Source organism: Kuraishia capsulata, genomic scaffold (genome assembly GCF_000576695.1).
Source record: "Kuraishia capsulata CBS 1993 genomic scaffold, Kuraishia_capsulata_scaffold_4, whole genome shotgun sequence".
Taxonomy (NCBI): domain Eukaryota; kingdom Fungi; phylum Ascomycota; class Pichiomycetes; order Pichiales; family Pichiaceae; genus Kuraishia; species Kuraishia capsulata.
Genome location: NW_019172953.1, coordinates 17,016 through 37,599, shown reverse-complemented (window position 1 = coordinate 37,599; position 20,584 = coordinate 17,016). Strand labels below are relative to the sequence as shown.

Genomic DNA, 20,584 nt, shown 5'->3' with positions numbered 1-20,584 from the left:
TCGGTTTCCTCTTGTTAATTTTCGTGGTTTTTGTTAAACTACACAACCATGTCCACAAATGAAGACTCCGTGCGAAAAAGGAAGCTCAAGGTGGTACATGATGAAAACGACAGATACGACGGAAAGTCGCACAGAAGAAAGTATGTCTTTGCGCCCAGGGATACTCTTTCCAAGACCGCGCCTGCTCACAACAAAGAAGTCATACTTAAAGACGCTGATCCCAATGTGCTCATAAACGAGAATCGTATTGTGGAGGAGGCGGATTATTTGTTCCCAGCTAATATCGGATCTAGTCAGAATGGAGGTGAAGAAAGGGTGGTCTGGGAGCCCGCTAGCAACAGAAAAAAACGGGCTGAAATGGCGGCTAGGTATCAGGAGTTGAGTGAGCAGCGATCCAGTAGTCTGCCGTCTTCCCCGCTAGCAGATAGGACATTTCCAGAAGCAATCCTGCCGAATCATGCTTTGGACCCGGCATTGTCGTCTATGGTCAAAAAGTACAATTCCAGCGTGGAACTTCTGCCTTCGCCCGGAGTAGGTAGATCGAAGTCCGACCTTGGAGCCACACCACTTTCGAAGATACGAACAGGGTTTGGATCGAAAAGATCCTCGTCCAAGCAAGATACCACGAATGATGGGACCCCGCTTTCCATCCAGCTGTATCGAAGTTTGGGGCCTAATTCGAAGACACCTTATTCTCTGAAATACCAGGACTCTCAGAAAACGCCATGTGCAAATTCCACCCCTTTGGCTGCAAGGGAGCCCAAGAAAAGCGAGATGTTACTCGATGACTTGGAAGATATGTTTGGTGATAGTTTCGAAGAGCAATCCTTTGCAAACGAACTAGAAGCCAAATCTGCCCCAGAGCTTGAAAATGTGGATATATCTGTGGATGGTGAGTTTAGCGACTTGGATATGGATGAGCTAGATGAAATTATGGGAGTGAATCCTAGCGCTGCTCAAAATGAGGTAAACCTTACGCCACAGCAAAAAGCTGACTCCAGGGACGAGGATGATCTCCTCGACGACGACGACGACGATGCGTATGACGAGCTTTTTGGCCAGTTAGCTGTTTCCAAAACCGGACCTAATGAGCTGGCAACAACTGAGACAAATCTTGCGAAGTCTGCATTACAAAAGGATTCGCTATATCGATTCGTGATCAAGAAAGCCTCCAGGTCATTTTACAACATTGACGGAAAGCAGAAAGAACAGGTTGACCTCACTGTCATGGATTCTTCCATGCGCATGAGAAGGGTACATGTTCGTGATTTCTGGGCTGAACTTGACTTTGAAGAGAACGATGTCATTCACGTTATCGGAACTATGACTGGAGTGGTAGACAAAACCCAAAACATTCTAATTTGGAATCCTGATGAACTTCTATCGGCCACAACAATAAGTGAAACTCTACGATGCCAGAGAAAATCGGTGATCAAAAGCAGAATATCGTTTCCGGGAGAAGCAAACATCCCAATCATAGTTGGACATTCAATCCATTCAATTTTCCAGTCATGCTTGCTAACGGGAAACACATCCGATGGTTTCATGTATTCTGAAATGGAGAATCTCTTGGATCAGTTTGAAATTGCGATTCTCAGCGCAGATCACACTAAAGAGTATGTGCGGGATCAGTTAAAGGAACACATCCCGTTCGTGAAACAGTGGGTCGATCATAACCTGAACAGGACAAACGGACTGAAGCCTCCGCCTTTTGGCATTTCGAAGGTTGTCGATGTGGAGGAGATCATCTGGTCCCCAGAATATGGGATTAAAGGATACATCGATGTTGTCTTGGAGGCGAAGCTGGGTTCTGGAAAGAATAGCATAATCCCAATGGAAATCAAGACAGGAAAGGACCATATCTCTCATCGGGCTCAAGTCTCATTGTACCAACTTCTCATAAAGGACAGATACGACGAGGATCCAGATTTCAGTCTTCTGGTATTCACGAAAACCGCAGAGACCCTGACGAATGAGAAAAATCTATCCGATCTCAAGATGTTGATAAATTTGAGGAACAAACTCTCCAAGTATCACAAAGCAAACTCGAGAGACCTTCCTCCTCTTGCAAAATCCATAAGTTGCGAGCGATGTGAGGTCAAGGATGCCTGTATGGTGTTCAATAAGCTCATGGAGTTTGGGACTGAGTCGGAAGCTGGCCTTCCAAACGGAGAATACACAGATATCACAGGACACTTAAACCTGCCAGCACATTCCGAATTTTTCAACAAGTGGGATGACTTGCTATCAAAGGAGGAATCTCTTTTTGCCAGAATGAAGAAGGATTTGTGGTTGTATTCATCAACAGAAAGAGAGAACAGTGGAGGTAATTGTGTAGGAAACCTGGTGATATCAAGCAGGTACGAGACCTCTGAATCTGGAGATGCCTATTATTATAGGTTTGAGAGAAAATATGGCCCCGATTTGCTTTCTTCTCCATTCACCAAAATGGATATGGTTCTACTCAGTGGGGAAGATAGCCGGTTTGCAATAGCTACTGCTTTTGTGGACTCTGTGAGCACCAACAGCCTGGTTCTCAGAATGAGCAAACAGTTACCAACGAGGTCGCTATCGAAACCGTCCACTCAATCCCAAAGCTCTCTCTCCACGAACAAAGTGTTCGCTGTTCCTGAAGAGCTTCAAATCCGGAAATACAGAATAGACAAAGACGTAATTGGCCATGGATTCAGCATGGCTAGATTCAACATCATGAACCTATTTCTGCCTGATGGAGATCAAAAAAGAAGACAGGTTGTTGTTGAAGGGTTTAAACCACGGTTCATGAACAAACCACTTAAATACGATTCCGCCTTGAAGGCTGCATTCAACGAGGATCAGGTCAAAGCAATGGACAAAGTATTGTCTGCAGAAGATTATTGTCTCGTTTTGGGCATGCCTGGAACAGGAAAGACGACGGTCATTGCTCAGATAATTCGAAGTCTTGCACGAAACGGGAAAACGATCCTCTTAGCTTCATATACTCACTCAGCCGTGGACAATATACTGATGAAACTACTTGATGATGACATTGATATTTTGAGAGTGGGGAACCCGCACAAATTTCATCCGAGCATCTCCAAGTTTGCACTGAACAGTTCTGCTATACAAAAGCCCAAAGAGTACAGAGAAGCTTTACTGCAGCCTCAGGTTGTTGCGGTGACATGTTTGGGACTAAATGATGCTGTGTTTTCGCACCGTCAGCAGTTTGATTACTGCATCATTGATGAGGCGTCGCAAGTGTCACTGCCTGTTTGCATTGGACCCTTGAGGTTTTGTGATAAATTTGTTCTCTTCGGTGACCATTTCCAATTACAGCCTCTCGTTATGAGTCCAGAAGCCAAAAAGGGAGGTCTTGAGGACTCGCTATTCAGATTGCTCAACGATCGTCACCCGGAATCGGTCGTCGAACTGACATATCAATACAGAATGTGTTCTGAGATCATGCTCATTTGCAACACTCTCATCTACAATGGACTGCTTAAGTGTGGAAACTCCGATGTGGCCAACCAGGTGTTCAAAATACCTAGCAAGCAAAACCTGGCTCGACTGATTCCAAGAACGGAGGGTACATCGATGTGGATGGACCATGTTTTTGAGGAGAAGAACAAAGTGATATTTCTTGATCATGACAAAGTTCCAGCCGTTGAGGTTGCTTCGGGAGATAAGATCGAGAATTTGACAGAGGCTTCTCTTATTATTCAGATTGTCCAGGCTATGCTGGCTTGTGACGTCGAGGAAAGCTCTATTGGGGTTATGTCTTTCTATCGAGCACAGATGAAACATTTCAAAATGGCATTTTCTGACAACAAAGCGATCGATATACTGACTGCTGATCAGTTTCAAGGTCGCGACAAAGATTGTGTGATCATTTCGTTAGTCAGATCAAACGAAAACAACAACGCTGGTGATCTGTTAAAGGAGTGGAGACGTATAAATGTAGCCATGACTAGAGCCCAGTCCAAATTGATTGTGGTGGGAAGCGGCAAAATGATGAGGAGCATCGAGAAGTTTGGCGAGTTCATGAAGTTAATGGAATCCAAATCATGGATCTACGAACTACCAATCGGAGCGGATAAGACTTACAGGGGATTAGGTGACAAGTTCCAGTCTCCAAGCAGAAAAATAAGAACTGTGAGAAGGCCAATGGTTTCTCCAGACTCCAGGGCAGTGAGAAATAGCACAGTGATGAAGGATATTGCGGGGTCATTGTAGCTTTTGGGATGAAAAAAAATTAACGACCAGCATTATTTAATAGCATTTATAGATTCAAAATTATCATGAAATACAGTATAAAATTTCCGGCCATGCTGGTGAGGCTTTAGATGTGGCGCATTCCTGGCGGGCTGTGCTCATCGGGCTCGAAAGCACGTTTTCGGTTTTTGTCAAGTTCAATTGCGTCAAGACGAAGGGTTATACCAGCAAGCCTGAACAGGGTTCAAAGCCTAAGCTTTTAAAAAATAGAACAACATCAATAATGGCTTGCACTTGCAATTCTCACAACTCAGACTCGGTGCACTTGAGTACCGCTGTTGATCCAAACGATGTGTTGGTTACTTCATCTGACCCAATCCACCCAGCCAACCTGATTTGCGAACTGTGCAGAAGATTCTACGACAACGGCTGGGTCACTGGTACAGGCGGAGGAATATCTATCAGAGAAGAAGACAACATATACATCGCGCCCTCGGGAGTTCAGAAGGAGCGTCTGGTTCCCGAGAACATGTTCGTGATGGACCTGAAGAGCCAGGAATATCTCAGGAAACCATTGGCACTAAAGCCTTCGGCCTGTACACCTTTGTTCATGAGTGCCTACACAATGCGTGGAGCCGGTGCTTGTATTCACACGCACTCACAAGCTGCTGTCATGGTGACGCTTCTTTTCGACAAGGTGTTTGAGATCTCGAGCATTGAGCAGATCAAGGCCATCCCCAAGGTGGTGGAACCAGGAAACCTGTGGTACTCCGATAAACTGGTGATTCCCATCATTGAGAACACCGAGAAAGAAGAGGACTTGACCGATTCTTTGCAACAGGCCATTAAGGATTATCCTGGAACGACTGCTGTTTTGGTCAGGAGACACGGAATTTATGTCTGGGGTGAGACCGTTTGGAAGGCCAAGGTGTACAACGAGGCTATCGATTACTTGCTGGAGATTGCCGTGAAGATGAAACAGTTTGGGATCGAAACCGTGAAGGCAAAGGACTAAAAAGTGAACGAGATGATTGGAATGAAATAAATAACTACGTGTGGTTTTTTATGGGATATGACCATTGCTATTTTCATAACTAACTACCTAGTATACATACAGTACCATGTCATAATGGATTTTTAGTGCTCCTGAGTTGGCCACCATGTACCTGCTAATGTTAGTAATTGAACCTCTAAATGAAACCTTAAAAATTAGCTCCAACTCACCTGGCTCCAATCTATCTGATTTTCAACCTCCTCGTCTATCAACCCTACGCACACCACACTGTCCCCTCGTAGCACGTACAACCCCAGTTCCAGTTCTTGTGTGGCCTCTACCGGGTCAAATATACGCTCAACGGCTCCGGTCAATATGATATTGGTGCTCTGGTCAAATCCTTCCAGTTTTCCCTGAGTTGAGTTAGTATTCCATGATATTCAACTCGAACCACACCCGTAACTTACCACGATCAATCTGCCGTCCCCAGTAACCACCTTCACTTTCTCTGAAACACAATTAGTATAATAGCTTAAAGAGCCAATTTCAATGCATACCCACGTTGTAGAAACGTCTTTAGTCCCGACATGATGGTTGAATCTTGCGAAACCTCTTGGTGCTATGTGATGTGGTGTTGACAAGAATGAAGAAAGAAAGCTTGCACTTAGCTCATCGCCTGGCTTCCTTTCTGGGGAAGCCATTCGTAGCCAACTCTTCTTTAGAGAACAAGACTAGATTTAGCTGATATTGGGAAAAATTGGGATAATTATATTGGAACAAGCCAAACTTGTTAATTTATATTAGGCTCTACTATTTTTTCCCCGTTTTTCAGTGATGTTCTCACAAACGTTGGTCTTCAATGAGGGAAGCACGGATCTGAGTAGCGATGGGGAGGACGAGATTCAAGAGAATGCGACTATTACACAGACAAAGGAGATTTTGAGTCCACAAACTTCAGGATCTAAAACGCAAGAGCCGCAGTCCGATTCACGTTCTTTGATTTTGTGGGCAGCAAGTTTGGAGCTGGAAAGTATTGGACTCAAGAGGAACTCTTCCCTGCTGCAGAAGACCCTAGCAGATTCGTGCGATTCTTTGAACAAGATCTTGCGTGATATACAGAAGGGATTGGAAAAATGGAATCGACTCTCCAGTCAGACCGTTCAACAAAGTATGGTGACCTCTACCGTCCGAAAATGTGGATTGAAACTGACCTTACAGAACTCAATGCAAAGCTAGATGCTATTGAACAAGAAATTTCACATCTGAGAACTGAAAACTTGAGCCCCCAGAATCGCGGCATTTCTGCTGAATTCAAAGAATTCAAACGGAGCTCTGAGAAACAGCATGATGAGATTATGAGACAGCTCCAGGAGTTGCATTCGAAAATGGGGATGACTTCCAATTCCTCTGACCCAAGACAAAAGCCTCTAAAACCGATTCCAAAACCGGTTCCTAAACAAGCTGCGAAAAAGCCCATAGACAGGACAAAAATATCACACAGCGAAGGCCAGTCACAGAAGCGGATTTTGATTGACACCGCCGAGACCGAACACCTGTCTTTCAAACCCTTTATTTCAAAGCGAAAGACTCCAAAACAGGCCCCCAAAAGGCCATTGAACAGGAAGAAGATACCATACCACGAGGGTAAATCACAAAAGCGCACCCTGATTGAGACCACGGAAACTAATCACCTGTCTCGCTAGGTCAATTTTGATTCTGCAGTTGTGTTTCGTGGACCCACAACCTTTCTCGGCGAGTTTATCATAATAAAGATAGTACGATGGCATGTACCTATCGACAAACAATTGGACCTCTTCATCGGTCATCCCAGTGCCTTTGCTTTGAATGAGCGCATGCTCCTGCTGCTGCCTCCAATGATAGACATTGTCTATGGAGTCTGTTGTGATGTAGACAAAAGCATCGAACAGTTTCCACGTTTCTTGGTACTCTTTGAGCTTCGAATTAATAAATTCTATATCTTGCAGTCTAATTTTGTCAAATTTGGGGGATTTTTCACTCTTGATATTACTCCACATATTGGCCAAGTCTTCCGAGGTCTCAATGGCGGTGTATCCGGTGAACCAGCCTTCAAGAATCACCACGTCAACAGGTTTTGCCCCTATATGGACCCACTCAGAAATCGGGGCTCGATCTCCTCTTCCTTCGTGAGCAGACTTGTTGTAGCGTGGTATCGATATGTTCGGTAGCTTCTTTCTAAGCTTGCTCATGGTGTCGTTCATGAGCTCTATATCATGCGTGCCTGGAGGACCTCTTCCCGAGACGAGCCAATTGGTTGGGTTTTCAATTGCGAGCTTGAGTTGATCTTCGAAACTAAGATAGAAATCATCAATGGATATATCCACACAATGCAATTGGGGAAAGAGTTGTTGGAGTCTCTCTCTTAGGTGCGATGAAAGATAGGTCTTTCCTGATCCCTGGGGGCCACTCACTCCGATAACGATCAATTCATTGGTCAAGCTTTGTTTTTGAATTAAGGGTTGGAGGAATTTGCGCGCAATCTCTATGGTTGACATTGCTCTACGAACGACGTGAGTGCACCATCAATTGAAAAATTGGAACAAGATTCAAAAGAATGCAAAACTGGATCTTAGAAATGCGCGAGAATTTGGGTGGGCTGTGGGGGCACATGCAAAATCGCGTGGGGGACTCTAACTTTAGCTGACTTCAAGGTGCTTGGATGGCAATCTTGGATGCGGTAACTGACTTCCACGTTTTAAGATGATACCTTGTTTCATGGCTGATTGCAAGCTATTATCGTGTTCAGCTTAATCTATCATTTATACATTTTACCCCTTCACAGAGCCTTCAATTCCTGCAGTTTGCTAACCAGCTCATCCACACTTGATACCTTGACACCAGCAGAACGTGCAGGAGGCTCTTCAACCTTCAAAATTTCCAACCTCTCTTCGATGGTCACACCATAGGCATCGGGCTTGACGATTTCCAGAGGCTTCTTCTTTGCCTTCATCATTTTAGGCAAGGTGACGAACTTGGGCTCGTTCAATCTCAGATCCGTGGTGATGATCAGAGGCAGTTTAGCACGAATAGTCTCGGCTCCTCCATCAACTTCTCGCGTGACAGTCACAAAATCTCCTTCAACAACCACCTTGGACGCGTTAGTGGCTTGAGGCCAGCCCAAAAGACCAGCAAGCATCTGGCCAGTCTGGTTGGAGTCATCATCAATGGCTTGCTTTCCCAGAATCACCAAATTCGAGTCCTTTTGCTCAACAACCTTTTTCAGGAGCTTCGAGACCTGTAGAGGCTCAATCTCTTGTTCACCAACATCCACCAGAGTGGATGTGTCAACGCCTTTGGCCAAGGCAGTTCTGAGAATGTCTTGTGCTTTGGAAGGGCCGATAGACACAGCATGAATACTTTCTACAGCCTCTTTGTGAGCTTCCTTAATTTTCACAGCTTCTTCGACCTGGATATGAGTGTTAGTTGGGAACAAAAATTATATTCAGACACACCTTAGCCACTTACCGCAATGTCACAAAATGGATTCATGCTGAACTTCACACCCTTGGACTCAACACCGGTGTTAGTCTTGTTGATTCTGGGCTTCAATGCCGCATCAATGACCCTCTTAACGGGCACCAGAATTCTTATTTTTGATGACATATTGTGTGATGTTGACTGAAGAGTAGACTGGTTTCTTTGCAAACTGATTTTCGAAGAATGTGAACATCGGGTCTTTTATCGTGCAACCCTCAAGAAACACCGGGCCGGTTAAAAGCATCTAGCGTGGGGGAGGGACAAGTTATCGGATTTAAGAGAAATATTGTGTCAAGCAGAAGGTAACATGCGGCATAGCAACATTTTGCGATATTATTTCATTATTCTCCAGTTATTGAAAATTAAAAATATGTGTCTTAGTACACGTAACGAAACTCTTTGTTCTCTCTATCAGTAAGATCCAAAAATTCTTGGTTATCTCTGGTCTTGTAATCATCGCCCAAAGCCTCACGTTCAGCATCACGTTTCTTGTTCAAGTGAATTGCGTACCATCTCATGATGATAAGATCAATGGTGACCAGAAACATGATGATGATGATTGAGATCTTCGCAGGCAGATACCTCGGGGCATTTGCGGCGCGGAAAGTTTGGGGTGAGATGATATTTCCTGCACAGTAACCTATGACATTGATTGCATTGACAACAGACTTCTTAGTTGAACCAGCAACATTAGAAGACATCTGACCAAGAATGACGGTCCATCCAATAGGGACAGCTCCCTGTAGATAATAACCTGCCAAAGCTGTTTTCTTGTCACCAAGTGCCAATAGAAACGCGCCAACTATCGGAATGATATGGATCACAATACAGACCAGTAATCTCTGATTGTATTTTCTTCCCAGCCAAGTTCCACCTAGTAAAACCACAACTTCAACTGCACCTAGGGGAGTGACCAAAACCAAAGACTCCTGCTTGGTATATCCAAGACCAGTTAAGATAATTCCACCATATGACGTAGCAAGAGAGTTGGGGATATTGGCTGCAAACACCCAGAAAGCATACATCCAAGTGTTTGGGTCTTTGATGGCCTCGTAGAAATGCTCTTTCTTGAAAATATTGTTTCCAACACCCTGCTGGTTGTGACGGATATTCTCGATATGAATCCTGCGTTCTCTGTCAGATAAAAACCACGCATTGACTGGAGAATCTGGTAAAGCAAAGTAAAGAATAATTCCAGCAAAACTGGTGATACACCCTGTGATCAGGAACACTACCTGCCAGCCTGAAAGCAGAGCATTCACATCACCAGCAACATGCTTGCTGATACCGTAAGCCATACATCCACCGAATATCTGCGCAAACCCACACATACTGAACCAGATCCCAACACGGAAACCTTGCTGTTCTTTGGTATACCATTGCGAGGTGATGATGACCCAAGCAGGAACAACAGAAGCTTCGCAAATTCCCAAAAACAGCCGAACCAACATCATTCCCGTAAAGTTGGTGGTGGCAGCAAAACAACTCAACACTCCGCCCCATAAGAATACGGTCACAGACGTGAACTTAGCAACCGGTAGTCGTTGAAGCAGATACACTGATGGAAACTCAAACACCAATTGACCTGCAAAAAAAATTGTCGCAACCCAAGAGAATTGAGTTGTGGTGATACCGTTGTCCGCAATGATGCCTAACGATGAGGCATAGGAAATACATATTTTGTCCAAATACTGGAAGAAATAAATCACACACACCAAGGGCATGATGTGGAGATCTATCTTGCGTACCAGCGCTCTTCTTTCTTCATCTGTTACTTCAACTTTTTCCCCATCTAAAGCAAGTTTCAAAGCCTGATCGGCGGTCCCGAGCTCAGGAAGATCAACCAAGCTGTGGGTGACGCTGAGAGCGTCACTGGAACGTTTTTCAGACATTTCAAAATTGAGTATGGTCTATTCTCATTTAACCGACCAAGCGAACAATAGGAACATGGTATTTATATTGGTCAGAAGCAAAAATATCTCAAAAGTGTTATGTCTTAACACCGCGGAGTCTGCAATTGTGTGCATTTCATCACAAATGATGCAAAATAGTTTGTTACATCAAGCGTGCGTCACGAGGGATGTGGCTCCTTGACACTGCCGTCAAACGCAGGTGCGTCATACCGCCCTGTCCGCTGCAAGCTTTTGAATTCAAATCGCTTGTAAAAAAAAAGCTATGGAAACTGTGGCGGCCATCCCGCGGTGCTTAGCTTCGGACTAGGAGAAGCTTAGATGGTTTGCCAGAGATAAGTTCCGCGTACGTCTTCTCTAGATGCGCGCGAGCCACAGCTTACGCGGCTATTTGAAGAAATCATGCGTTTGCTCGGAGGTGTGTGCATGTCATAATATATAGCCGCATACATGAAAAGAAAAGCTACATGTGAATAATAGAATGCCAGAAGAACAGTTATACATTGTAAAAATGTTCAGCGAATGTCAGAAACTTATAATCTCGTTAAGAATAAAATAAAATAAAAACAATAAAAGCAGCACCGGTATCCCTTCAGGCCTTGTCTCTGCTGGTTACTGCCTTCATAATTATTTCACCATCCAAGGTGCTCATGATATCTTCAGGTTCAGACATAATGTTGTAGCCGCTGAACTTCCTTAGATCAACACCTCTGTGGAACATGATGTCAATCTCGTCGAAGGTTCTACCCTTCGTTTCAGGCAATCTGAGATAACACCAAGCCACGGAAATCAATGAAAGACCTCCAAATATAAAACCAGCCTTACCTCTGAGGTTTCCTTCGTTTTCATCAAGGATGTATGGCATGATAATGGAGAACACAAGCGCAGTTACAGATTGCATAGCAGTTGCAAATGCAATTGTTTTCCCACGTAGTTTCGTTGATGGAATCTCACCGATCACAACGTACATGACTGGACCAACGGTACACTGCCAAACAGCAGACCAAATCAAAACGAACGAAGCTTGGGCCCAACGTAAACTGTCATTGGTATCGTAAGAAGGGGACACGTCTAAGAAGCCAATCAAAAACAGAAGGACTGTGGCAATGGCCAAACCGCCTGTATAAAGGACTCTTCTACCAAAGTAGGAGAGTAAGAACCAAGACAAAACGGTGAAGACGAATCCAATAGCAGTGGATCCAAGAGAAAGAGAGAACGCATCACTATCCGCCAAACCAGCTTTCTCGAAGAAAAAAGTCGAGTAGTTCATGCAAAGGGGAATACCAGAAAAAATCTGAATGACATAGACCATTGAAGCAATTTCGGTTCTGATAGAATTTGTTCCGCGAAAGATATCTTTGTAAGAAGTGGTCTGTTCCAATTCTCTCTCCAAAGCATCAGTCTCTTGGATAAGAATAAGTCTTTGCTCGATTGCTTCGACTGGTTCATCCTTTGGGGCCAACTGAACCAAAACAGCTCTAGCGTCATCAATTCTGCCCTTACGCACCAACCAGTATGGGGATTCGGGAGCCCAGTAAATGAACGCAAGGATTAGTGTGGGCCAGATCCATTGCACGGCGAATGGGATCTTATACGCGTATCTATCGGTTCTGTCACTCATAGCATCCATAACACCGTTTCCGATAAATTGTCCAATGACGAATCCGATGTTGTTAGCAGCCTCCAAAACAGCTCTTATAGAGTTATGACTGATCTCGGAAGAATAAGTTGGTGCAATCAAAACACAACCACCCCATAGGATACCTGCAAGAATTTCGCCAGCGCATAGAACCTTCAGATTGGATGCAAAAAACTGCATGAAAACCAAAGCAATACACCCAGCTGCGGTAAAAGCATAAGTCCGCTTGCGTCCAAATGCTTCCAAAGGATACGCATATATAATAATCAAGATCTGTCCAATTGGAGTACCCATGCTAATGGCAGTCTGCCATGCAGCAGAGACTGCGTAGGTTCCATCGTCTTGCAAATCACCAAAATGATTGTTGAAAGAATCCAAACCATACAACGAACCAATAATCTGAGCGTCGTAACCTGCCATGATCAGACCAAAGGCAAAGATACCAGACCAGAAGATTTCCTTGGGGTATCTTCTGATGGCCTCTCCTACGCCCATTTGCTTCTCTATATGACCAGCATCAGCGGTTTTCTCTAGAATATCACGAATATTGTCATTGACCTGATCCGTTGTTTTAACTATATAAAGATTGGATTTTTCAACGGCGACATCCACCTCTTGGACCGCACTTGAGGCATTATCGGTAGTCATCTTCCGCTAGCGAATTTGGCCTTTCCAAGCTAAGCCAAAACAACGGATGTAAAATAATGAAAGCAAGAGAAAGGCGGAAGAAACCCGCATCCGAAACATCTGACCTTTATACATTTTATTCCCGAACCAAGATATTCAGGGCCGAGCGAATTTACTATTTCCTTATCTATTGCAATCATGCAGGTGAGAATGGAACCCGATAACAAATGAGTGCATATAACAAAAACATCTGCATGGGGTGACTTAAAACATGCTTTGACGGGAGTACATTATCATTGGATTTCAATCTGAGCGAAGAACAAGAACCACATCATACGGCTCACAGATATAGAGAAAAGCGATCAAAAACGTTAAGCTCAATTCTAAACCCAGTCCCACTAGGCTGTGGAGCAACCTTCACACTGTTAACCCCGCGGTTAATGTGTATTTGCTTCCGGGGCATCGGTACTGCAAAAGTTTGATTGGACGCCTGATCTGTTCTTTTTCCGGTTGCAATTACGCCCTATTCAACACTTGTGGAAGGATGCCTCATATATTACTATAATTCATCTTGATCCAGCGAATAAAACATCAGAGCATACCGAAAATTCGAAAATATCGGTTAATATTATGCAAATCGAATATTCGAGCTATCCGATAAGACAGATCAACTCTTCTGACCACCACGGGAAAAAGGATGTTTTTCATAACATCATCTTAGTGGCGTCAGACCCGTTCAAGGGACATTTGCCCCTGAGTGTTTTCGAGAAAACAGAGTATTTGGCCGCCGAGGCTTCACGGGATTCATGGCAAGAGTTCTACATCACCGACCCGTTCTCGGACAACGCAATTATATGTTCTTTCGGAATTATCCACAAACTGGGAAATCATAACAATTTGAACCTCCTTATTGGAAATGTTCATACGAATCCAAAATACCGCAAGAAAGGCTTCATCACCTATTTGATATCGGAAACCATCCAAAAATATGAATCTGTCGGCCAGCACCAGTTCAGCGGCGATAAATCTGAAAACAAAGATGCGGATCAGTTCATAAAAGAGAACATAGATACCAGCAAATACACATATTACTGGACCCTTTATTCGGGTGTTTCTGATTTCTATAAAAGATTCGGATTCGAGGCCATTGGAGAAATGGACTGGTTAACCTTCGATGAGCAAGATACCGGGTCTCTATCAACCATCGAGGAGGTGAAAGAGTATCCAGGTTCAGAAGTGATTTTGCTTGGTGACGAGGCCAAGTCAACCATTGGAAAATACTTTGAGGACCCCAAATATGCGTCTTATGTTAACGACACCAAAAACCCACTCCATAGAAGCACGAATTTCAGCGTGCCGATGATAGGTAAATTCTGGATTCGTGATCAAGTCGTTTGTGAGTATTACGATCGCAGGTATTCTTATGTGGGACTTAGGATTCTTCATCACGATATTGACAAAGAGACATTCGTGATCATTTCGGGTGCTGCAGAATATAATGGCATACTTGTTCACAAATTGTTCACGAATTTGTCAACTTCAGAATCTGAAACTTTGCATAAGGATCTTGAGCAGATTTTGAAATTTTTGAAGCTTGCTTATTCGGACTATGAAATGCTGAAATTCGATCATATTAAATCGTTCAAATTCATGATCACTACAGGAGATATTCATGCAAAAGACGCTGAGACGAAGAAAACTATAGTCAGCATCCTGTTGGGACAGAACTGGATCTTGGATACTTCGAATAAAAGCTTTCTACCCATGATGAAAGAGTTCGGACAAGATGGTGTACGTGACGGTGTCAAATGGATAAACAATGGATTTTGGTGTTTTGGGTGAGAAAGATTTCAGCCAATTTTAAGAATTATTAGAGGCAACTCTTGCAAGCCCTAGACTACATGTAAACCTTTGCTCCACTGTGGTCCAACTCGATGATTTTCCTGGGAAAATGGCTAGTTGCTGATTTTGCTAGGCCTGTATTGGGTGGAGACCAAAAAACTGCTCCTTGAGTTTGAAAACATTGTAGGCATTCCATTCTGCAATCAAGAGGTTGAGACGTCTTTGATGTATTTTCCGGGTATCAATCTTTAGTAGAACTCTCATGAGTTCTCTTATCCCTGATAAGCACTGGCCTCTCAATTCATCTTCTTCAAAGAATCTCAGCGCACAAAGGAAAACAGTCAATCCGCAAAACATGATCTCACTGACGAATACTTCAAGAGTACACATGCTATCCATCTCTTCATACTTGAGTAACAACACGACAACCTGAAGACTATCACTGACACAAGAATTCAGGGACTGAAACTCACGTGGATTGAGCATTTCTGCTTCAGGAGAGATGAAATGCCCTTTTAATAGCATCACGAAATAATGGTATCTCATGCGAAACACACACACTTGCGGGGCTATATCTTGATTCAGAACCTCATCAGTGCTGATCCATTCTGGAAAACTCATTTTGAAAACTCGCAATTCTCGCAAAGCAACTTCCACAATTTCTTGTTTATTTTTGATAGCAAGTCCTCCCGCGGTAGAGAATAGGCTGGTTAATGGGTCCCCAACTATGACGAACAGCTCCAAGGAGAAGGTGAATGCGAACGAAAACTCAAAATAAGAGTAGATGTCTTCTTGTAGTCCTCGGAAGTACTTTCGTACTGATAGTTGCGGTGGACTGGTATTTGTCTCGGCCTTCTTCATTGTAGGTGCATGTCGGACCGCGAACCTCGAAAGCATATCCACCTGATAGCATCCCCACCATACAAATCTCTTCAAAGCATTTTCGTCCTCTGATATTGTTGAGTCTGGAGAAGAAGACACAGTCTGATTTAGTCCAAGTTTAATCGCCAGGTCTACCGCAGACTTGCCAAAATATAGCTCTTCCGTTTTTTCTCCCCGAGCGTGGGAATATATGCACAGGAGATTCAATGTCTGAACGGAACTAATCTGCGGATGGAACAACTCATCCTGTAAAAGCGTTTTTGACCATTTGAAAAGGTCATCACCCAAGGCTCCGAAATGTGTTGAGTCCGAAAATACTGAACCCATGGCTAGCATAGCCAAAATCAAACTTTTACTCGAATGTCTTCCACCGAAGTTGGCACACAAGTCAGAGATGAATAAATGCTTCCACACAATCATGACATGTCCGTTTTCATAGTACCAAAAATTCTCCAATAGCTGTGAAAAGTCTCCACGACTAACAGGTTTCAGAGCTTCCTGAAACATGGTGTCACTTGCAAACGTATGATAACCCCTGGTGATTAAACTAAAAACATCAACGCTTAGATAATTCATTGTGTCTAATGGGTACTCAAACTCATTAAAGTCAACAGTCTCAGAGATGGAAGGAGTGAGATCTTCAACCAAGTTACTCTCGGTATAGTCCGACGTGTGACCAGAGTCATAGATATCTTCGTCGCCCGTATTTGGGCTACAAAGATCCTTGTGGTCGTCTTTCCTCTTATCCAGTAATTTTTCACGTAACTGCTTAACCTCTCTGGCGAGGGCTTCAACGTCACTTTTTTTTGCCCTGTTTCGAATTGTAGCTCTCTGCTTGAAAATACAAGTTTTTCCTTTTCTAGCGCAGTTTGAGCACAATGCTTGGAGCCCATCACACTTGATTTTCTTTCGCCTGCATTCTTCACAGGCTACGTACACCCGACTTCTGGCACTCATGAGGTACTCTTGAGAAACCTAAAAAGTTGCAACAATTGAAGAAGTGCAAATTGAAAATAAAAATTGAGGTAAATCCCAAATGCCAGAAAATTGACTTGGCATTCCGGTAGGCGCAATAAAATGTTGAATGTGCACTCTGTCATGCTTCTCGATGCATGAAGAATATGCAAGATAAGGTTTTCGGAATAAATAATATCCGAACCGTTTCCAGCCACTCTACTTGAATCCACTCCCTTTGTTTTCCGACATGGACATTATTCAAAATTCATATAGTATTTAAAAGGGCAAGCATTTCAGTAAATTTAACGGTCTTTAACGTGAGCAGATATCAGACACCGAACATGAGAAATATTTCGCAATACACACTGAAAGTACGTCGAGTTTCATTCTCAAAGACATAAAGCACTAGCCCTAACATCAACTTCTTCGAAGATTATCCTCGCTAGCACACTTGGCAGTTTAACCTATGGTTACGCATCGGGTGTTGCTGGGACAATCACTGGACAACCAAGCTTTGTTGATTATTTCAACTATAATTCAGACGACGGAAAAACAGCAGATGCTTTTAATGGTCTTCTCTCTGGAGGAGGGCTCATTGGTACTCTAGTTGGAGGCTATCTCGCAGAGAGCTTGGGTCGAAAAAGGGCAATCTTTATATCCTGTTGTTTCTCTACTGTCGGGTCAATCTTAATGTGTGCTTCTGTCCATATTGCAATGCTCTATGTATCCCGTTTTATCATGGGTATAGGAATTGGGATGATCGTTATGTTGATTCCTTTGTGGCAGACAGAAATAGCACCACCAGAGGCAAGAGGACTATTGGTTGGTATCCATGGTACTATGAACATTATGGGATACTCTCTCTGTAACTGGATTGACGTTGGATTCTACTTCTGTGCTGATAAAAAGGCAAATTGGAGAGTTCCTCTTGCCATTCAGATGCTATGGCCCATCATCTTAGGTTGCGTTATTCGGTATATGCCTGAGTCACCTAGATGGTTGATTGAGCATAATCAACTTTCTGATGCTCGAGAAGTTCTGCAAAGTCTGCGCCCGGATCTTGATGATGATAACTTCAAGGTCATGGTAGAGCAGATTGCCAATGAAAATCAACATACTTCTTGGAGATCTCTCTTCACTGTCCCGTCGTACAGGAAGAGGCTATTTGTGGGATTTATGGCAATGATTGGTGGCCAAGCTACTGGAACTTTGGTTGTGACAAACTACGGACCAACTATCTATGGAAATCTTGGATTTAGTAGTTTGGATCAATTATTGCTATCAGCCGGCTACATCACTTCAGGTGTTTTCCTTAACCTTGGATGTGCTTTTTTGCTTGATGTTGCTGGTCGTAAGACACTTCTCATGATCGGATTTGCTGGAGCAGGTTGTGTTGCCATTACTTTAGAGCTTGTGATGGTGGCATTGTACGCAGGTACAAACAATGTCAAAGGCAATGATGCCGCCGTGTTCTTCATTTTTTTCCACATTTTGTTTTACGGAGGTACTACTGATGCGACAACATATGTTTACGCAACTGAGATCTGGCCAACTCATATTCGCTCCAAGGGTGCAGCCTTGTGTACCAGCGGTCTTTTCATTGGAATTTTGGCCTTCACTACTGGTGTCCAGACTGCTTTTAACACTATTGGATGGAAGTATTACCTGATTTTTGTATGCTTGAGTTTTATCAACTTTTGGATTGTCTTCTTTATTTTTCCAGAGACCAAGGGACTTTCTTTGGAGGAGATTGGAGCGCTATTTGGCGAGGATGTCAATGCCGTCGGCGGAGATATTCTGGAGAGAGGAGCTCCCGACACCAAACTGCTGTCCACGGTTGAAATCAGAGAAACGAAGTCAAGCTAGATATCCCTCAAACTGAATTTACGAATTTTGAATTCTAAGTTTCCCAATTTAAGAAAGTAAGTTTCATGCAAATGGTGAAAAAAATAAGCTACACGGAAGACCGGACTTGTTGGGCTGACTGCTTACTCTACTTCCATTTCGCGACTAGCTTAACTATACCTTTGTTGAGTTGCATTAATTAATCTTGATATGTTATAGAAGATATTCATTCGGTAGAGCTTTGAAGCCGTTTATGAAGTTTGACTAGCGGAACAGTTTTCGGATGCAGCGAGTTCTTGAGGCTATCCTTATCCGTGCTGACCATCACTGCTTTGGCCTCCGGATCAATGACCAAACGCAGGAGATCAGGACGAGAATAATGCCCCACCGGATCAGCAGTAGCTTTGGCAAAATAAATCTCATCAAGGTCAATATCACAGTAGATAAGACCATCAAAGAGTTCATCTTGCCTTTCGGTGAGCGGAACTCCAAGAGGACCAAAAACCATGGCCTTCCCACCTCCAACACCATTTTGATAGGCACCGAGAGGGTTGGTTTGATGTGAGGTCTGATCCTCAAAAGCTTCTTTGCTAATCACTTGGTTTGTGCAAAGGACAAAAGTTCCCCCCTCAACAGCATGCATTTGTGATGCCTCTAGCGAGAAAGTACCACCTTCGCCATCATATGGCCATGAAGCAATATGAACCTGTTCTCCCTGAGAGTAAGTATTGAATTTCAACAACGGTTGCAGATGCTCCCAACAGTTAAGCATTCCAATACGACCCAGTTTTGTTTCGACCACGTTAATCAAAGAGTCACCCGAACCGTCCCCATAAACTGTTCTTTCGACATGCGTTGGCTTAAGCTTGCGACGATGCATTAGAACCTCCCCCTCGTCTGAAATCAAGATCTGGCTCAAGTAAATGCTGGACTTGTCCAGTTCACTAAATCCAAGGCCAACAAATATTCCCCTTTGAGCGGCAAGTTCTCTGATTGTCATCATTTCAGGCCCAAAGGCTGAAATGGAATTCTTGATATACTTGCGATTGAGTCCTTTGTTCTGCTCAAAGTTTCCAGTCCAAATATAGTTGGGGTAACCAGGAATCCAGACTTCGGGGAAGGCCACCAAGGCTGCACCATTATCGGCAGCTTCGTTGATCAACATCAGAGTTTTCTCTAGCGATTTATCTTTATCGAACCAGCATGGCTCAGACTGTACGACTGCCGCTTTCCATTGGCGCACTGACATTTTTTGTTTTGAACGATGCTGAGATGGCAAACTTCCAATTATGCCTCAGGTTACAGCTTTTATATTTATATGTAGACGCATTTGCTCTAAACAGTCATAGAGTACGGATATCATAATATCCGGGAAAATCTAGTGAGGCTCCATATCATAGAGTCAAATGATTGAAAAAAGTATCCTTCAAACTTTTGTTAAGTGCTATATGCACCCATACCCAAAACGGCACAGCTGGCACAGAAAAAGAGACGAACAACTTCCTGATTGAGACAATATTCGGTAAAGTCTGTCTCCGATAAATGCCTAGCGGTCAATTTGGACCGGTGTTATCAGATTCCAGCCACGTTTGCTTATCTAACCGGAAAGTCGGCAGATAGTCGCGTCGTCATTACTAAGGGAGCAAATGACAAGCTTGCATGTGTCAGGGATCCCATCAAATATGTACCTTAGATGAGCTCTGACAGCTTATCCAAAGAGTTTGGTACGCGGGAAGATAAGGACAATAATCTCCGTTACAGAATAGAGCGGTTACCGCTCATTCCGGGTTTACACTTCTACGGTATTTGGTGGTTTGCGCTGTTGGCAACCCATTTGAGATTCTCAAATAAGGTTAGTACTTCAATTATTCGCCACGATAAAGTAACTATCTGTTCCCGAGGAACGAGTAACATTCTTTGGGTCCCCGGAAGCTTATGTCTCTCCTGTTTAGTCTTCTGCGTCCTCATTCGGACATCATCTTTCAAATGATTGCAAATGTGTGACCTCCGCAGTTATTTTGTCGGCCATTACGTCATGATGCAGATTGGGATTGACCAGTTCATGCCTAGTTTTTACAAAAAAAAGCATTAATACGGATGTACAAACTAGGTTTTGTACCGGTCCTTTCGGCTCAAAACTCGCAAAGGCGGGCTTCGCGATATCTGATACTCGTTGAACAA

The 20,584-nt window shown here is 43.6% G+C and overlaps 12 protein-coding genes across 12 annotated transcripts; 5 read left to right on the top strand and 7 right to left on the bottom strand.

Annotated features, from left to right (window-relative positions):
* Positions 1–48: 48 nt before the first annotated feature.
* KUCA_T00003144001 (uncharacterized protein) lies at positions 49–4,212 on the top strand (the record flags this gene model as incomplete). Its single annotated transcript, XM_022601529.1, has 1 exon — positions 49–4,212. One exon carries the CDS (start codon positions 49–51, stop codon positions 4,210–4,212), a length of 4,164 nt encoding a protein of 1,387 aa, XP_022459163.1.
* Positions 4,213–4,474: 262 nt separating this feature from the next.
* KUCA_T00003143001 (uncharacterized protein) lies at positions 4,475–5,206 on the top strand (the record flags this gene model as incomplete). Its single annotated transcript, XM_022601528.1, has 1 exon — positions 4,475–5,206. The coding sequence occupies one exon, from the start codon at positions 4,475–4,477 to the stop codon at positions 5,204–5,206; it is 732 nt and encodes a 243-aa protein (XP_022459162.1).
* Positions 5,207–5,400: 194 nt separating this feature from the next.
* KUCA_T00003142001 (uncharacterized protein) lies at positions 5,401–5,774 on the bottom strand (the record flags this gene model as incomplete). Its single annotated transcript, XM_022601527.1, has 3 exons — positions 5,401–5,598; positions 5,653–5,693; positions 5,747–5,774. 3 exons carry the CDS (start codon positions 5,772–5,774, stop codon positions 5,401–5,403), a joined length of 267 nt encoding a protein of 88 aa, XP_022459161.1.
* A 245-nt stretch (positions 5,775–6,019) lies between these two features.
* Positions 6,020–6,421, top strand: KUCA_T00003141001 (uncharacterized protein; the record flags this gene model as incomplete). The annotated part of the gene is made up of 1 exon (XM_022601526.1): positions 6,020–6,421. The coding sequence occupies one exon, from the start codon at positions 6,020–6,022 to the stop codon at positions 6,419–6,421; it is 402 nt and encodes a 133-aa protein (XP_022459160.1).
* A 413-nt stretch (positions 6,422–6,834) lies between these two features.
* On the bottom strand, positions 6,835–7,719 carry KUCA_T00003140001 (uncharacterized protein; the record flags this gene model as incomplete). Its single annotated transcript, XM_022601525.1, has 1 exon — positions 6,835–7,719. The coding sequence occupies one exon, from the start codon at positions 7,717–7,719 to the stop codon at positions 6,835–6,837; it is 885 nt and encodes a 294-aa protein (XP_022459159.1).
* Positions 7,720–8,000: 281 nt separating this feature from the next.
* Positions 8,001–8,827, bottom strand: KUCA_T00003139001 (uncharacterized protein; the record flags this gene model as incomplete). The annotated part of the gene is made up of 2 exons (XM_022601524.1): positions 8,001–8,630; positions 8,690–8,827. The coding sequence occupies 2 exons, from the start codon at positions 8,825–8,827 to the stop codon at positions 8,001–8,003; spliced, it is 768 nt and encodes a 255-aa protein (XP_022459158.1).
* A 251-nt stretch (positions 8,828–9,078) lies between these two features.
* Positions 9,079–10,593, bottom strand: KUCA_T00003138001 (uncharacterized protein; the record flags this gene model as incomplete). The annotated part of the gene is made up of 1 exon (XM_022601523.1): positions 9,079–10,593. One exon carries the CDS (start codon positions 10,591–10,593, stop codon positions 9,079–9,081), a length of 1,515 nt encoding a protein of 504 aa, XP_022459157.1.
* A 610-nt stretch (positions 10,594–11,203) lies between these two features.
* Positions 11,204–12,745, bottom strand: KUCA_T00003137001 (uncharacterized protein; the record flags this gene model as incomplete). Its single annotated transcript, XM_022601522.1, has 1 exon — positions 11,204–12,745. The coding sequence occupies one exon, from the start codon at positions 12,743–12,745 to the stop codon at positions 11,204–11,206; it is 1,542 nt and encodes a 513-aa protein (XP_022459156.1).
* A 762-nt stretch (positions 12,746–13,507) lies between these two features.
* On the top strand, positions 13,508–14,719 carry KUCA_T00003136001 (uncharacterized protein; the record flags this gene model as incomplete). Its single annotated transcript, XM_022601521.1, has 1 exon — positions 13,508–14,719. The coding sequence occupies one exon, from the start codon at positions 13,508–13,510 to the stop codon at positions 14,717–14,719; it is 1,212 nt and encodes a 403-aa protein (XP_022459155.1).
* A 129-nt stretch (positions 14,720–14,848) lies between these two features.
* On the bottom strand, positions 14,849–16,558 carry KUCA_T00003135001 (uncharacterized protein; the record flags this gene model as incomplete). The annotated part of the gene is made up of 1 exon (XM_022601520.1): positions 14,849–16,558. The coding sequence occupies one exon, from the start codon at positions 16,556–16,558 to the stop codon at positions 14,849–14,851; it is 1,710 nt and encodes a 569-aa protein (XP_022459154.1).
* Positions 16,559–17,248: 690 nt separating this feature from the next.
* KUCA_T00003134001 (uncharacterized protein) lies at positions 17,249–18,424 on the top strand (the record flags this gene model as incomplete). The annotated part of the gene is made up of 1 exon (XM_022601518.1): positions 17,249–18,424. The coding sequence occupies one exon, from the start codon at positions 17,249–17,251 to the stop codon at positions 18,422–18,424; it is 1,176 nt and encodes a 391-aa protein (XP_022459153.1).
* A 205-nt stretch (positions 18,425–18,629) lies between these two features.
* KUCA_T00003133001 (uncharacterized protein) lies at positions 18,630–19,652 on the bottom strand (the record flags this gene model as incomplete). The annotated part of the gene is made up of 1 exon (XM_022601517.1): positions 18,630–19,652. One exon carries the CDS (start codon positions 19,650–19,652, stop codon positions 18,630–18,632), a length of 1,023 nt encoding a protein of 340 aa, XP_022459152.1.
* Positions 19,653–20,584: the final 932 nt, after the last annotated feature.